General features: G+C 37.6%; 1 protein-coding gene across 1 annotated transcript in view; it reads right to left on the bottom strand.

Moving 5' to 3' along the window:
* The window catches only part of LOC149249250 (Tetratricopeptide repeat (TPR)-like superfamily protein), a 386408-nt gene that overhangs the window by 243068 nt on the left and 125723 nt on the right, over nt 1–17617 (bottom strand). Inside the window, exons 7-9 of the mRNA XM_089452450.1 lie at nt 8489–8698; nt 7937–8149; nt 7691–7813 (exon numbers count right to left, since the gene is read on the bottom strand). Coding sequence (XP_089308576.1) covers nt 7691–7813; nt 7937–8149; nt 8489–8698 — 546 coding nt within the window. The remainder of the gene's footprint in view (nt 1–7690; nt 7814–7936; nt 8150–8488; nt 8699–17617) is intronic.

Below are 17617 nucleotides of genomic sequence, written 5' to 3'. Positions count from 1 at the left end.
GAAATAATATGTGCCATACCTCTATGCCATAAGTTCCATACGCTCTCCCCCATCCACGCAGTGCATTTTTTTTTCCACTATCTATGCGCAGTTGAATACACTATCTATGCGCGGCTGAATACATGGTGGTGCTGCCCAAGTCCAAATTGGGGACCTTCAGTGTGCAAACGTCCGAAGCAGTGAGAAACGTATATGGAAGTGGTCTGACAGGAAGTGGTCTGCAATGGCGGTGGTGGGAGCACTAATCGCGGTTGGATGCTTCATGTGCATTAAACATTTTTGGAGACTGCATTAAACATTTTTTTTGAAGATTGTGTATGCATGCTCCCAATGCTTTTTATTTGGTGCATTGGATTTTTAAATATGAATGCATTGGCTCAGAAATATGTATGGTATCCATGGTGCATGTGATGAGAATCGGTTGAAATCTTTTATATGTTGAGCCATATGTGATCGATATATAATGGGCATATAATATATGAAGTGCACGTCAACTTTCGAACAAACAAATTAAAAATAAGAAACCAAAATTAAATTAACAAGTAATTAAAACAAACAATTAAAACAATTAAAAAAAAAAATCTATCAACAGAGGTATTTTTTTACACAGCACAGATTTTACAATGCATTCAATCATATCCGTTGTGGGAATAGTTCTCACTGGCAAGGAGAACTATCCTGAGTGGTCTCAGATGATAAAACACACCCTCATTTTCAATGAGTTGTGGAAAGGAGTGTGTGTTGGAGGCGGAGACAAAGAGCCAGAACAGCCTACCTTAGCCAAAGAGTTCGCCATTTGGGAAAATAAGAACAACAAAGCCTATGCATTAATTGCAGCGTCTGTAAGTGAAGAGGTGAGTCGCCATATTTCGCCATTTTCAACTGCTTTCGAAGCCTTGCAAAAGCCGAAAGAACTCTATGACTCATATTCTGCACTTGAAGTTGTTCAACTCATGCTTAAACTCTTCACTCTTGAATTACAAAATAATGATCCTCTTGCTCTTGCATCCGAAGTAAAATCTATAATGCATGATATCAAAGCCACTAAGGTTGAATTGGAAAGAAGACAGCCCCTGAATCTTCTGAAGAAGCTGTGTGCCTTGCTCATAAAGAAAAGAATCTTGCCCAAGATTTTTCCAGAGGAAGAGGTGGTTGAAGAGGAAGAGGAAGATATTTCAGAGGCAGGGGGAGCAAACACTCTCAAGGAGAAAAGTCAGATTTGCACTGCATACGCTACAAAATAAATGGATCACATGATGCCTCTACATGCAAGTTACCTTGGGACAAAATTGAGCAGCAAAGAAACCAACCCAAAGGTAAAACTAATGACACAGACAAAGGTAAAGCACCTGAATCCGCTCATTATGTTGTGGCACAATGTAATATTGGAGTAAATGAAGACTTATTTAATGCTTCACTTGCTTCTTGGAAAAATGATTGGTTGCTTGATTCAGGAGCAACTTGCCACATGACTCATAGAAAAGATTTTTTTGAATAATTTACTAACAATGTTGATGGAGCAGTATACTTAGCAAACCAATCAAAAATCAAGCCATCAGGGCTTGGCACAATCAGGCTTAAATTGCCTGGTCTTCCAGACTTTCTTATGCATCATGTTCTATATCTCCCACAGCTAAAGAGAAACTTGTTGTCCTTGGTCCACATCCGCCAGCAAGGTCACTCCATTCATATGTTTGATGGCAAGCTTGAGGTGAGAAAAGCATCTGACCACTCACTTGTCATGAGGGGGATAGAAGAAGAAAGGCTTCTCAAGCTGCAGGGCACCTCTACTTGTGCACAACATTTCTCATACAATTCTCATTATGAAGAAGGTACACTTCCATCAAGTTTATTATGGCATGCTAGATTTGGACATTTGAACTATGACAGTCTCCGCTTGTTGAAGAAAAATGGTGTTACTGGTTTGCCTACAATTCCTAGGAAACTTAAGCAATGTGATGCTTATATTCTAGGAAAGCATAGCAAACAGTGTTTTCATGATTCACATTCAAGAGCACATAGAAAACTTGAACTCATTCATTCATATTTATGTGGTCCAATGCATGTTCCTTCTACAAATGGAAACAAATATATGATGACATTTATTGATGACTACACCAGAATGTGTTGGGTTTATTTATTGAAGAGCAAATCTGATGCTTTTCAAACATTCAAGAACTTTCATAAATGGATTGAAAATGATGCACAATCTCATATTGACTCTATTCGCACTGATAATGGAAAAGAATACACTTCAAATGAATTTGAAAACTATCTTCGCCAACATGGGATCAAACATCAAACAATTGTGCCTTATAATCCCCAATAGAACGGTGTAGCTGAAAGAATGAATAAGACAATCTTAAATGTGGTGCGCTCCATGATGTTTTTCAAAAATTTAAAACTGATGCTTTGGGCTGATGCAGTTCTATGTGTTGTATATATAAAGAATAGATGTCCATCTAATGCTATTAAAAACAAGACTCCATATGAAATGTGATATGGGCACATTCCTTCAATAAAGCATCTCAGGGTCTTTGGTTCCACCTGTTATGCCTTGATACCAAAGGTACATAGAAACAAACTTGGTTCAAGAAGTCGAAGTGTATCTCCCTGGGGTATTCAAACACTTCCAAAGCATACTGTCTCTATGATGAAGTCAATAAAAAGTGTGTTGTATCTAGAGATGTAATCTTTCTTGAATCATCCAAAACTGTCAATGTTGTTGAGCAGCAATTTGATCGCTTGGATAGATTCGCAAATGCAAAATCATTTCAAGAATTTGATAATCAAATTCCACATCTTGAAGGGGGGGTTCCTATACTAGATCAACTTGTGGAATATTTTTCTGAAGAACTCTCTCCCCCGCATAAAACTCCAACAACGGATGATACTTTAAGTGATGTGATTGATAGAATTGGGAGACTCAATCTTGATTCAGTCCCAACTCAATCAACGGAGCAGCCTGGACCATCTGAGAAAGGTCCCCCAAAATGGCTGACAAAGACACTTGAAAGTGTTCATCCTGATGAGGTTGGAAAGACGGGAACTAGAAATTCAAACCGGCAAAATGGAGGTGATGTAGATGACTCTGATTCACCTGTTGATATGGATGTTTCTTATGATTGTGAATTGAATTTGTCTATAGATTTCGAACCTACTTCCTTCAAAGAAACTGCTTCTCATGATGAATGGAAAGAAGCGATGCAAAATGAGTATGGTGCCCTGATAAAGAATGGCACTTGGAAGCTGGTTGATCCTCCATTAGGAACCAAACCAATTGGCTGCAAGTGGGTCTACAACAACAAGTATAAAGTTGATGGCTCACTTGACAAACACAAAGCCAGGCTTGTGGCAAAAGGTTTTGCATAGAAGGAAGGGGTCGATTATGAGGAGACTTTTGCCCCAACAGCGAAATGGGCTACCATCCGAACATTCTTTGCCCTAGCAGCTCAGAACGGTTGGAAAGTCCATCAAATGGATGTAAAAACTGCTTTCTTGAATGGAGATCTAAAAGAGAATGTTTTTATGTCCCAGCCTGAAGAATTTGTTGTGAAAGGACATGAACATAAACTATGCAAACTTGTGAAATCCTTGTATGGCCTCAAACAAGCACCGCGAGCCTGGTATGAAAAACTAACTAAGCATCTTCTGAAACTCAATTTCAAACATTATGATCTTAATGATCCAACTTTATTTGTCAAGAAAGTTGGCAAAACAGTTGTATATCTTGTGGTATATGTAGATGATCTTTTGATGACAGGGAACAATGAAAGCTACATTGCATCCATAAAGAAGGAATTGAGGAAGGTTTTGAAATGACTAATTTGGGCTATGTTCATTACTATCTTGGTATTGAAGTAACTCAACATCCAAAGTCCATATTCCTTTCTCAAAAGAAGTACATTGGAGATCTATTGAACAGGTTTGGCATGACAGAATGCAATCCTCTTACTACTCCAATGGAACAAAACTTAAAGCTCACATCCATTGAAGGAAAAGAATTTGAGGATGCAACAAAGTATAGACAGCTTTAGGAAGTCTCAACTACCTAACTACCACCAGACCAGACATTTCATTTGTTGTTGGAATCCTCTCCAGGTTTATGCAAAAGCCTTGTGAGGGACATTGGTCTGCTGCAAAAAGAATTCTAAGATACTTGAAGGGAACTCAAGACTTTGGAATCAAGTATACACAGGTGGACGACTTCAGCTTGATTGGATACTCTGATTCAGATTTCGATGGAGACAAAGAAACTGGGGTATCTACTTCAGGTTATGCTATGAGTCTTGGATCAGGAGTTGTCTCCTAGAGATCACGCAAACAATCAGTTCCAGCAAATTCCACAACAGAAGCAGAATATGTGGCAGCAACTGAAGCAACAAAAGAAATTGTGTGGCTCAGGAAAATTCTTAAATATTTGCAGGTAAAACAAGTACAATCCACTCCACTCATGATTGACAATACCTCGGCAATAAAGTTGGCCAAGAACCCAAAGTTCCATGATCGAACGAAGCACATCAATACTAAATATCCTCTGATTCGACATCATGTTGAGGCCAAAACAATCCATCTCCACCATTGTTCCACTAATGAGCAAATTGTAGACATCTTCACCAAAGTGCTTGGAAGAGAAAAGCTTGAATGATTTAGAACGATGCTTGGACTCACCAACATTCCTTCAGATCAAGGGGGGGAATGTTGACACCTAATCATCAGGATTGGGTGAATAAGTGTAACTAATGTAAATAAATAATAAGAAATATGAATAGTCACCGGGAGATGAAGTGAACAGTTTCTCCCTCATGTATATAATAAAGACCAACCTGAATGAATATGAACAAATTGATTTTGAGGAGTTATTGCCTGGTCTGACAGTTTCAACCAAGCTTCAATGCAGCTATGAACTACAGTTGTTATTTCTGCTGTCATTTTTCATATTGTACATCTGAAATTTGGTGCTCTATAAACAGGCATCTACCTCTAAGGCCAGCTACTTGCATAAGAGAAAGCAAATGAACAATCACAACATCATTTACTGAACACAGGTATTGTTAAAACGATATTAATTGTGGCTGATTAGTAAAGCAGCAATAACTCCTGTAAAATCATAGTTAACATTAGGCAGCTTTAAGGTACTAAGTGTTAGCCTATCAAGCATGACGTACTAATTTAATCTTCAAGTTATCATTATATATTTCAAAATAATCCGCGATGACAACAAGTGAGAAGAATGGATACACGATCAGAAAAAAGGCCCATTAAAAGTCGCAAATGCTGTAAAAGTAGCTCTCTAAGACAAGACACAACCAACTAAAAGAAAGGAAATTGATTAATCTCACACACGCCATAAATGAGAAAGAAGAAAAAAGTATTGAAAATAGGGGCATTGTCATTTTTTTAAGAATTTTGCAGGGGATATGATTTTTGTATATGGTCCAATTCTTCCTTGAATTAGTCAAATGGGAGGAGGTGGAAAGAATAAGAACATGCAGATAACCTTCTGTCAAGTCTAAACAAGGCTCTCAACTACAATTGATATTTCAGCTGTCATTTTTCATATTGCAGGTCTGGTTTCAGTGTTCTAGAGAAGCCAATTACCATCTAAAAAGACAGGACCAAATCCTTGATCGATTTACAGGTCAATAGTCATAAGAGTACATACGCCCAAAGACACAAGTTTAGAAAGAACATGAGATAATGTCAATCAAAAATTAAATGTATGCGCATGACTTACATAAGAGAATGCAAAGGAACAATCACAACATCATTTAACGTATTCCTCAAGCATGGATAGATTCTCTTACATCCCACGTTGTTGATCTTTTAAACGATGTCATTTGCTTGAGCTTGCCCCCATCACGCTTACAGAACATCATCCACCCAACTTTAATGAGGCAATAGTTCTGATCCAAACAACTATACAACCATCATGAATGGGAAACCTTTGCAAACTTTATACTGCAATATCGAACATGTGGGCACCAGATTATCTTGCGAGAAACAGACTGAAGATTGTAGGCAAGACCACAAGAGCTCTTTTCCTAAAGCCGAAAATGAGAAATGGCATAAAAAAGGTTTCCAAGTCAACCATGTGAGACACGTCTAGAGCACATGTCCTGTTGTAGGAGATGTGCCAAACACATGTTGGACACATCCATGTCCATGTCCAATACATTAATTACAGACAGAGGCCCACAGGTGGATGTGTCCTATTTCTATGGTCCTACTCTCTAAGTATCTATGACCAATCCAGTGGCATGGTGTTACTAATATGAAATGAATGAAACATCTTGAGGAGGAGGATTTATACAGATTTCCCCTGACCCCTCACTCGCACTCTCACGGAGTAGTCAGCCATGGAACCTCACGTTATCCCACTAGAAGCTATGGATATTGGGCTTTCCCCTAGCATTATATTAGGAACTTTAGGCATAATTAAAGAAGTTAATGCACATGTGAGACTCTATGTCAGGATTTGCATATTTTCACCCTCTTTTTTATCCTGTCACTGAATCTTAAAGGTGCTCACTTGGTATTTGAGTTTCCAGATAGTGGACTCCCATAATATAAGCAAGGACAGCAACCCTAGTTGTATCGACGAGAAACAAGGCTAGTGACTATAGTACCATACAAAAGCCAACATATAAAATATCTCAAATCCTATCACACTCATTTCGTTGTGACTCCTCCCAACTATATTAGTTTTTAGCCAGGACTCTGAAATGAATGAACAAAACCAAAAATGTGTCTTTTTACATGTCAGTATCTATGATGTCCAATATAACAAAGTGTCCAATCTAACCAGCAACATAGTCCATATACATTTGCTGTGGCAAGTCAGTCCAAGGGAGATTTTCCACCGCAATTAATCACGCATGAACTGATCTAGGTTGTTACACCTCAATGTGTAGCCATCTCAAAGAAATACTAAACAAGAAGCCCCCATGGTGCATTCTTCCATATAGCTCATAAAATGAACTTTTTTGTTATTATCCCCCCTATATTTTAAAATATATCAAAACAAAACTGCCCTATTCTCTCACGAGGGTAAAAAGCTAACACATCCCATGCAATTAAAGGGAAACCCCTCTTCCCTTGTCATTTTTACCACAGGATATGTCAAAATATCAACTTCAATTTCCCAAAGCATTTTTAACCTTTCCTTCAAATTTGTTGAAACTCACTCCCATTATCATTTGTTTATTCATGCATCATAGCCAAAAGGGATTCCCAAATGTCTTATTTTATGTCCCAGGTGTATATACTTCAGCTTCTTGTCGAGCCACTATGGAGGATTTTGCTGTTCATTTAGAAGAGATTGTCATTTTCTCGCACATATTTCCAACTGCTCTCTCCAAACTCTTTTAGACAACCCAGAGTTCCTTTGACAGACTCTCAAGTGACCTCCGAAAATAACTTTTATTAAAAACACAAAATCAATCTTTCTTTTATTAAGATCTGAACAAAGAAATTGATACATTGGGAATAGTTAAATAAAGATATTTCAAAGCCCTTTTTCCATTCTAAGAAATAAAATGACAAAAGCAAGAGTAACAAAAAATATATATATATTAGACCTAAAATATAGGAAATATAACTAATAACAACTTCCAAGAGAATTTGGGATAAATTTTAGAGAGAAATATGTAGATGAAAATATTTAATTCCAACTAAGCACCAAAATCACCTGGATGAATCCCATACGACGCCAGGCCCAAAATGCCCTGCGAGACCTTTTAGAAGCATCATGGCATATGACTGCTTCCAAGGTTTCTTGTCCCCCAGAGTCCAAGATATCACATAAAGCTTCCTGGAAGCATTCCCTATAGAAATCAACTAAATGAAAAGAAAACTATTATAATTTCAAGAATGAAAAAATTAAACCTTATAGGAGTAAAATAAGTGTGTGTATATATGATTGACACAAACATACCCCTGCCTCTGAATCTTCAGGATTCAGAGCTACACACTTCTGGTAACACTTTGTAGCCCTCTGTTTATCTTGTGTGGATAAATTGTAATAATTTCCCAGAAAACGAAAAGCATCACGATTATGTGGATCTAACTTGACTGTCAAAATGAACTGTTCTACAGCTTTCTCCTTGGGCGACTCCACAATATCACCTGATTTCCAGTAAATGAGACCCTACATGGAACGAAGACTCAATAATCATGCATATATACAAAAAACAAAAATTGAGTGTCAGGATGTTCAAAACATATATACAATAATTGATATTTTCCTGGCAACTGAATAAATGGAATTCAAAGAAATGCCAACCAACTGTATCCATGAAACTAAATAAACAAAGCATACAAGCCTGTTTGTAGGACAAGAATCCAATAGAAGAAAACAAAAGATGAGCATATATCATCAAGGAGACAAATCGATTTACAGTAGATCTTAATTGATTAGAAAATTAAAAAGAATATTTCCCTCTGAAGATAACATGTCCCTGTTTACAAATATTTAATGAACTCATACCAGCCTGTAATGATAGCTCGCAATATCAGGTTGACCATGCACAGCTTCAACCAGAAGAGTATAAGCATTATCAAAATTCCCCCTCTGGAAAACCAACCACCCTAGTTCCGCAAGTGCCCAATGGTTATTAGCATCCAGTGCAAGCAGCTCCTCAAGTTTACACTCTGCTTCCTCAAAAAGTTCTTTGGCAAGACAAATCTTTATTAATCCCTAGTAACAAGCAAATATAGGAGTTATTCATGGATTAACATGTGCAGGGGATTGCATCTAAAAATGGCATCTACATAGAGTCAGTGCAAACAAATGGTATTATCATTAAGTCCAGTAAAATTGTAAAGATTATCATACTTGTGTGAATTTTCCAAACCCTAGGTGACTGCTGTCCTATGCTTCTTTATTAAATAAATCAGATCTTAAATTTACTCCTTAAAATATGAGCATGCATCAATCACAGAGATGGCTGAAAAATACAGCAGAAGCATAAGAAATTAATGTCTCACACACAGGTAATTACTCCATAAAATCAGCTTTTTCATTCTCAGATCTTGAGTTTACTCATTAATAGAAATAAAAATATGAGCATGCATCAATCACACAGATGGCTGAAAAATACAGCATAAGCATATGAAATTAATGTCTCACACACAGGTAATTACTCCATCAAATCAGCTTTTTCATTCCATAGGAAAAACTTACAAGGAAAACTACAAATCCTGCCTAAAAAACAACATGCACAGATACCAAAAAGTTCCCTGAATTGAGGCTGTACAGCCTTCTGAGAAACCCAGAAACAGCAGAAAACGGTTATATGACTGGAATGGCAGCCTGTATAGTCTGTATGTATGGCTGTACGGACCTGTCTGTATGACTGTATGGACTTCCATACAACTATAAGAAATGGTACAGACAATTATCTCATACTATGTGCTGCCCGATAATATCTTTTCCCTGACCACCTGTCTCTCAACTGCTCAAGTGTGTGTAATAGCCTCTACCTTGCCTATCTTTATAATTTAACAGAGAACACATTCTTCCGATTACTCGTAATCTAACTACACAATTTTAGACTCAACTTCTACAAATAAGACTCACTTTTTTACTAAAGTGAATTACAAAATAGAATTACTTTTAATAAATTTTTTCAAAAATATCTTGAATCACTTCTAAGTTCTCACATGTTCTCAATCAACATGTGTAACATCCTATCTAATCTATAAATTTCAACACTCCCTCTTAGCGAGGAAGGAATTCCGCGCCAATACAAGTTTGTCTCTGGATGCCTCAAACTTCCCTTTTTCCAAGGGCTTGATCAAAACATCAACTTGTTGATCTGTGAGTACATACTAGAGCTTCACTACTACCTTTTGAATCTTGTCTCTAATGAAGTGATACCTAATCTCTATGTGCTTAGACTTGTCATGGAACAATGGATTCTCAGACAGTTTGATACAACTGCAATTATCACAGTAGATCACCGCGGAATCCAACACCTGATCAAACAAACTTGCAAGTAACTTGTGAAGCCAAATGGCCTCACAACTTGCTATACTACCAGCCATATACTCTACCTCTACTGAGCTAAGTGCCACAAAAATTTGTTTCTTGTTGAACTAGGATATCATCATTGATTCCAAACTAGAACAATACCTAGAGATGCTCTTCATATCTATTACAATGCTTGCCCAATTACAGTTTTTATACCCTTACAACTTCACCCACCATCTCCAATTCCAAGATATCTCAGACCATACTCCACTATGCCCCTCAAATACCTAAAGCATATGCTTTGTTGCTACTTGTTGCCTCAAAATCTAGCAGGCCTTATGAGAGGCATCACAAGGCAAAGGCCAGACCTTGTTGCAACAATGAAGGAGATTGCCATTGTCACCTCAGCAACCTTCCTCCTCTTTAGTGGAATTTCACCACAAGGGAGGCTTCCCAGAGATCATCTAAAGGGTATCCTAGGTTATATGTCTCAAGCTGATGTATATGTAGGCTAGGTGAAGATATTCTTCAATCGACAAAGACACAATTCTTATTGTATATGAGCAGTGTATCATATACCAAGCCCTAAAAGAGGCACATGTGACTAGAGTTTCAAGATATAGATCAACAAAGAAATCTCTAGGCTTGCAAGCACCCAAGGAAGGGTTTGCAAATGATATAATCAACAAAGGAGAAAGCAAATCCTCAAACTAATCCTTAGCTAAGGTTAGGGTTTTACTAGGAAACATATTGCTTAGGGAGGATGACATCAGCCCTTCTGGGACAAATTTAACCATGTAAAATGCTATATTTTGAGTGAAATGGATTAACAAGGTAAAATCCAAGCCTTTCAAGCTCCAACATCGATCCATAAAGGCCTAATTGAATTCAGCCTTGGTAAATAGCCCTAGCAACTTGCCTTGAAGGACTTAGAAATAAGGAAAAGAGAAGATTTTGAAGTTTTTGAAATGTTTGACCGACACAAGGATTCCCAATGCCTATTCTTACTTGGGCGATAGTCTTTAGAAATAAATCATCTCCACCATGAGTTGACTAAAGGTGTTCGCTATAAAACATGTCTCATCTCATGTTGACCAAATCAATGTTGCACTAAGCGGGGACGAATCCAGGACGTCTTTGGGAAGCGAAGACGCGGAAGCATCATTTTCCAAAAATCTAGGAAGCAAAGCGTCTTGGAAACGTCTGCTATATATATATATATATATATATATATATATATATATATATATATAGATAGATAGATATATATTTTATATTTTATATTTTTTTTGCATTTATATTCAAAACAAACATCCCAAATACCAAATCAGTTGTAGAAGACATGAAAACATGTATATTTTTGCATAAATCAAGATAGATATGGCATCCATGATTCCATTGTAGTTACTAGTATGTAGTATGTACATCAATGATTAATTATTCGAGCATCAACCATCTATATTCTAGCAATTACAAACATACATCAAATTTTTAAGCATATTATAAAACATAAAACATAGAGCATATTATGATTTATCTAGCAAGTGAGCAACTGTCAACATTTGTCATGTCCAAAATTCAAATAATAATGTTTACAATATAGGTCACTTGGTCACCGCCAAACCAAAAAGGTTCAAATTCACAAGCCTACAAGTCTAATGATTAATCTATGACAAAAGTAGTAAATTGTGAATATATCTACTAATCTCTCCTTCCACCACGAAGAGAACGTGGCGGCGGGCCTCCATGGCAATGAAGAAGATGGTTCCTATGGAAGTTGTGGCACTGAAACTGATGAAGACGAACCCCCTGCTGTTGGTGTTGAACCATGGAACCTAGGAACCAAGGGACCAAATGGGGGTGGCATCTCAACATGATCATCATCGTCCTAGAATCGCTCAAAAAATTCATACAAAAAAAAAACATGGAGGAAGCTCGCGATCTGTACGCTTCGTACTGTCGAACCGTCGTCTGAAACGCGTTTTGGAAAAACCGAAACACGTTTCAGGCACACGCTTCCAAAAATTTCCAGGAAGTGTGTTTATCAGCCTGAAACGCGTTTCAGTTTTTTCGAAATGCGTTTCGGACGACACTTCCCCCAGGCATCCGTACGGATCGTGGATCGGGGTTTTGATCCGGGGGGGGCATTTCCTGCAACACTGGACCAAATACATCAAAAAAACTATCAATTGCTTGTACAACATGGGATTCACCAACTCTAAATCTAAAGTTGTCACCTTATTCAAATTAGTGTTAATGGGCATGGCCATAGTTTTACAGTTCTCCATCCAAAATCTCTTTAAAATCTCAACTGCATACTTACCCTACACAACAAATATGTCCCCTAGTTTTTACCAAACCTCAAAACCAAAAAATTAATGCATCGTGTCAATGCCCTTCATCTCAAACTCAATTGCCATATCTGCTTTGCACCCTACAATGAGCTTCTCCAAACTCATAAGAAACAATTCATCTACATACAACACCAAAATAAGCATATCAGCCCCAACAAACATAAAGAAAAGGATCGAATTTGCTTCACTTTTGGTGAAGCCCATACTAAGCAAATACCCATTAATCCTGAAATACTCTCGATGCCTACTAGAGTCCATATAAGGCCTTCTTAAGCCTGTAGGCATGTGACTCCTGTTGAGAAATCAAAGCTAGTAGAATTAGGGTTAGATTTCTCTTTCTTGGTAATTACTTGTGAATTATGTTGGCTTCCTTTACTTATTTGTTATATTATCTTTCGTCAAGCAATTACCAGATTATGTGTGCATGAAGATCAAAAAAAACACGACACAAGATGTAGGCATTTTGCAAGGGAAAAACCCCTATCTGGAGGAAAACCCAGTCAAAATATCTTCCTTCAATAGTTTTTCTTGAGATTCTTCAACCTAGATATAGACCTCCTCCACACCAAGTCAGCCTTTACTTCTTCGATCCAACCTTCGACCTAGTAGCAACATAACTTCGACCACAGTAAGTTTGACTTGGCAGAAACTGGTAGCAGCAACATCTTCGACTTTGACAAAGAGACTTCAATCTCCTAAAGTAGCCCACTCGAGAGAGAGAGATCGCAAAACTTTGATTTTGTCCTTCCCTTCCTTCTTGACCAACTTCGCGCTCCTTTTAGCCTCCTTCAATTTCGCACTTTTCCAAGCTCTTTCTTGCATATCGAACTTGTGAGAGAGAGTGTGTCCAAATGAATTTGATCTGCTCAAATATATAAGCTTTTGGTGAGGTCGAATTGCCCAGTTGATGCCGACCTGATCTCCTTGAGGCCGACTTGGTGTGGAGGTTACATAATTCATCTTTGACTCAAAAATAAATATTTTTATATCGTTCAAAAGCCCAAGAAGGGTCTCATAAAATATACAATGACTGTAATGACTCAATATTAATCCTAAGAGTCCAAAATGGGGACTTTGACTAATAAAATGATGACCCAAGCATGAAACCCATGCTTTAATAAGTCATTGTAACAATAATAATAATAGAAAAAATAAATATATTTATGAAGACCAAACCTAGTTACATTTTTCAACACTCCCTCTTAACTAGGGAGGTATTCGTAACAAGTACAAGGAAGACCTCAAAGGACTAGTACACGCACCAAAATGCCATGGACTAGATTCTTGACCATGGCAATCCATCCAAGGTCTCTCAATAGTTTAGGCACCACAATGCCATGGATTAGATTCTTGACCAGGGCAATCTATCCTAGTGAAACTAAGATGGACTAAAGCGTTTAGCCTCTCTAGGTACCATTAGGCTTACTTGCTAACCATCAACCCAAGGATCTAGGTGTGTATTCAAGGTCAAAGCTCCATGACCAACGCCACCCTCCCTACTTCGGGAACTAGACATCAACACATAGTGTCGGCCAGATGTCCTCCCAGGCAATGTGTTTCACACACAAAGCCTCAACAAATCTCTTCCAAATGTTTATCATCGTCAACAAGATCAACAATATCAACTAAACCAAGCATGCTTTTAAGATATTCAAACTTCTTATTAGGAAGAGACTTTGTTAGTATACCAGCTACCTGATCGTCTGTCAAGACATACTATAGCTTCACGATCCCATACTGCACCAAGTTCCTAATGTAGTGTAACTTATTGTTGATATGCTTCATCCTAGCATGAAACACGGGATCTCCGTACATCTTGATGCAACTTTGATTATCACAGTGGGATCCAGAGGCTTCTCAAACAAATCTATCAAAAGTTTCATCAACCATACAGCCTCCTTTCCTACTTCACATGCATCCATGTACTTTGCTTCAGCACTACTCAAAGCAACGGGATCTTACTTTCTACTCATCCATGAGATCATGGCAGAGCCCAAACTAAAGCATCCACCTGAAGTGCTTCTTCCATCGGTCTCACTACCAACGCAATCAGAATCTGTGAAGCCAATCAGTTTGACTTCCTTGCTATTGTACTTTAGGCAGTGTTGTATCACGCCACGAAGATATCCCAATATATGCTTGGTAGCTATCTAGTGATCATGACGAGGCTCCAACTGAAAATGACTAAGAATGTTCACAGCAAATCCTATATTCGGCCTAGTGTTTACCAGATACATTAGGGAACCCACCAACTGACGATAGGAGGTAGGATCCACGAGACTTGACTCAGACCTCCTCAACTTCTTAAGATTGGTGATCATAGGAGTAGTCATGAGCTTGGAATCCATTATCCCAAATTTCTGCAATAACTTGATGATATACTTTCCTTGCCCCAAATATATCTCCCCAGGATTTTTCCATACTTCCAAACCTAGGTAATAATGCATCAGTCCTGAATCCTTCATCTCAAATTCAGCTGCCAACAACTTCTTGCATTCTTGTATTCTTCTCTCCACACCCAATTCTTAGAAGGTATGCATCCATTCTTGCATACCATGCCCTAGCAGCTTGCTTCAAACCATATAAGGCCTTCTTGAGTCTACAGACATGAGTATCTTTTCCATTTACTTCAAAGCCTTTGGGTTGCTCAATGTATACTTCCTCATCGATGGTCCCATTCAGAAATGTTGTCTTCACGTCCATTTGATGGATATTCCATCCCATTGTAGCAGCCAATGAAACCAAAAATCTAATGGTAGTATACCTTCCAGTGGGCGCAAAGGTTTGTTCATAATCTATGCCTTCCTTTTGAGAGAAACCCCTTGCAACAAATCTAGCTTTATATTTGTTTATACTTCCATCAACAACGTGTTTGATCTTGTAGATCCATTTTGAGGTGACAACTGATTTGTCACTAGGTCTACAAACGATTTCCCAAACCCCATTCTTCATGATGGATTGATATTCTTCCTCCATAGCTTTCTTCCATACTTCTTGATGAGCAGCTTCTTCAAATGTAGATGGTTCGGCTTCAGTTAGTCTTGTCATATGCAGCATATCCAGAATATCTCTTCGGCCTTTTTCTTTCTTTAAAGGTTCCCTTTACAGCTCCATGTCCTTCAGCATCTTCAAGAGTAGCTTTTAACCAATTTGGCCTCTTCCTTGTGTTTGGTATGATCACAGGTTGAATAGGCTCACTTGGTCCTTCTTCTTGAATTGTAGATGGATTGTCGAGTTGTACTTCTTCTTCGTCAAATATAGGTAGATTTTTGTCATTGGAATCAATAGTAATGTCCTTGGATCTTTTGTAGGCTTGATTTTCATCAAATATAACATCCCTACTTACTTCAATGTGTCTCCCTTCCTTAATATGATTCTATATGCCTTTAAGCAGAGACTATAGCCAACGAAGATCCCTTTGATGCTTGTAGAATCTAACTTCTTTCATTTGTCCTTTGGAATGTGGATATAGGCAAGACTCCCAAAGATTCAGAGATGGTCCACACTTGGCTTCTTCCCTATGAATGCTTCCTCAGGTGTCATATTTTCAAGAATTCTATGAGGACTTCTATTTTGAATCTATACGACTGCCATTGCTACTTCTCCCCATAGAAATTTGGCAAGTCTTGATCAAGGAGTGTTGTTCGTATACCTTCTTCAATTGTCCTATTTTTTCTTTTGGCCACTCCATTTTGTTCGGGATAGTAGGGAACAATAAGCTCCCTCTTAATTCTTGTTTCTTTACAATATGCAATCAATTCTTTAGAAGTGTATTCCCCACCATTGTCGGATCTCAAAGTCTTTATTTTTCTTTCGGTTAGGGTTTCCACTTCACATCTAAACTCCTTGAATTTCTCAAATACTTCATCCTTTTTCTTGAGAAGGTAGAGCCATGTCTTTTTAAAGTGATCATCAATAAATGTTACATAGTAAAAATCAATGTGGAAAAAGTCGAAGTCGGGATTAATTCGGCAAAGGTCCAAAAGTTGAAAAACTCGTCAAAGTCGAGAGTTTTTTGAAAAATTCGGCAAAATTAAAAAACCACAAAATTATTCATTTTTTTATATTTTTTTAACATCTAGAGTATCCACAACATCAAATAAATGCATTTCCACATAAACATGTAAAGAAAGCTAATATATAATATGTATATGAAGTCTAGTGCTACATCACATATCAAAATAGTGAATCAACTCCTGAATTTTGAGTCTTGTCCGAGTCTCAACTCTCAAGAGTCAAAATATCAACAAAAAATATAATAATGTATATCATGAGTCATCTAAAAGTCATCAAGTAATCAGTCATTGAGATCCTCTTCCCCTTTTAATTTTTGTTTCCGCTAATTGTATTAATAATAAGTCATGCATTTATTCAGTAGATTGTAATCTGCTTGGGTAATAAGGTGTCAAGTGGTAGGTCCAATGAAAATTAACAGTGAGTATCACAGTAAATGTGAAAATTAATGCTTGGTGACTCCAAGCTGCTTATTTTCTGAGAAAACAGTAGATGTCAGATTACTAACCTAGCCTTGGCATCTATTATTCAAAAACTCTTGGATGTAAAATTCACTTCTGATACATAACCTTTCCCCACATTTACAGGGAGTTCACCACTAAAGAAGATTCCCTTTCAAAACGTGCTCTCATTGCAGGAAGGATCTTTGTTGTCACAAGATTTCACAGGTACTTTGTTCCTATCTGAAAAATGGGTTCTTTTTTGAGGCACTGGTTTTGTTTTCCTGGACAAGTTGTTGCTATTTGATCTTCATGACCTCCTCTTTGTTGTTTCTTCTGGAAGCATTCAACAACTGTAACAATGTTTTTGATGGTGTGGGGTTCTTTCTACGGAAGACTGTTGTATCCATGTCCTTTTGTTACTTTTGTAATCTTTTGAAGGGGCAGTGGCTGTTAGAGTCTGGATCACTGAAAGCCTGCAGGCTTAGCCAATGTATACTTTGCTTTCTAACTAGAAATATGAAGTATAAAGATTTGTTTTTCCTTGAAAAACAAAAACATAATTAACCTCAAAACTAAAAATTACAAATGAGACTGTTATGCTTGCAAGTATGACAAACAATACAATGCAATAACTTGAAAATGCATGGATGGAAGCTTCAATTTACAGTTTTTTCACCTTTGCGGCCTCTTTATCCGCGGCCTGGGAAGGGAGGCAGACTTTTTGGGTCAACTCCTGATTAAATCAGGAGTGTAAGGAAAAAATCGCGATTTTTTCCTTTGTGAAAAAATCGCCAAAAAGTCGGGGGATTAAATTGTTTAGTTCAAAAAATCAC

Source organism: Pinus tabuliformis, chromosome 7, assembly GCF_031772625.1.
Source record: "Pinus tabuliformis cultivar Carrire ecotype Pingquan chromosome 7, CPIR1, whole genome shotgun sequence".
Taxonomy (NCBI): Eukaryota; Viridiplantae; Streptophyta; class Pinopsida; order Pinales; family Pinaceae; genus Pinus; species Pinus tabuliformis.
This window is presented reverse-complemented; position numbering and strand designations above follow the sequence as displayed.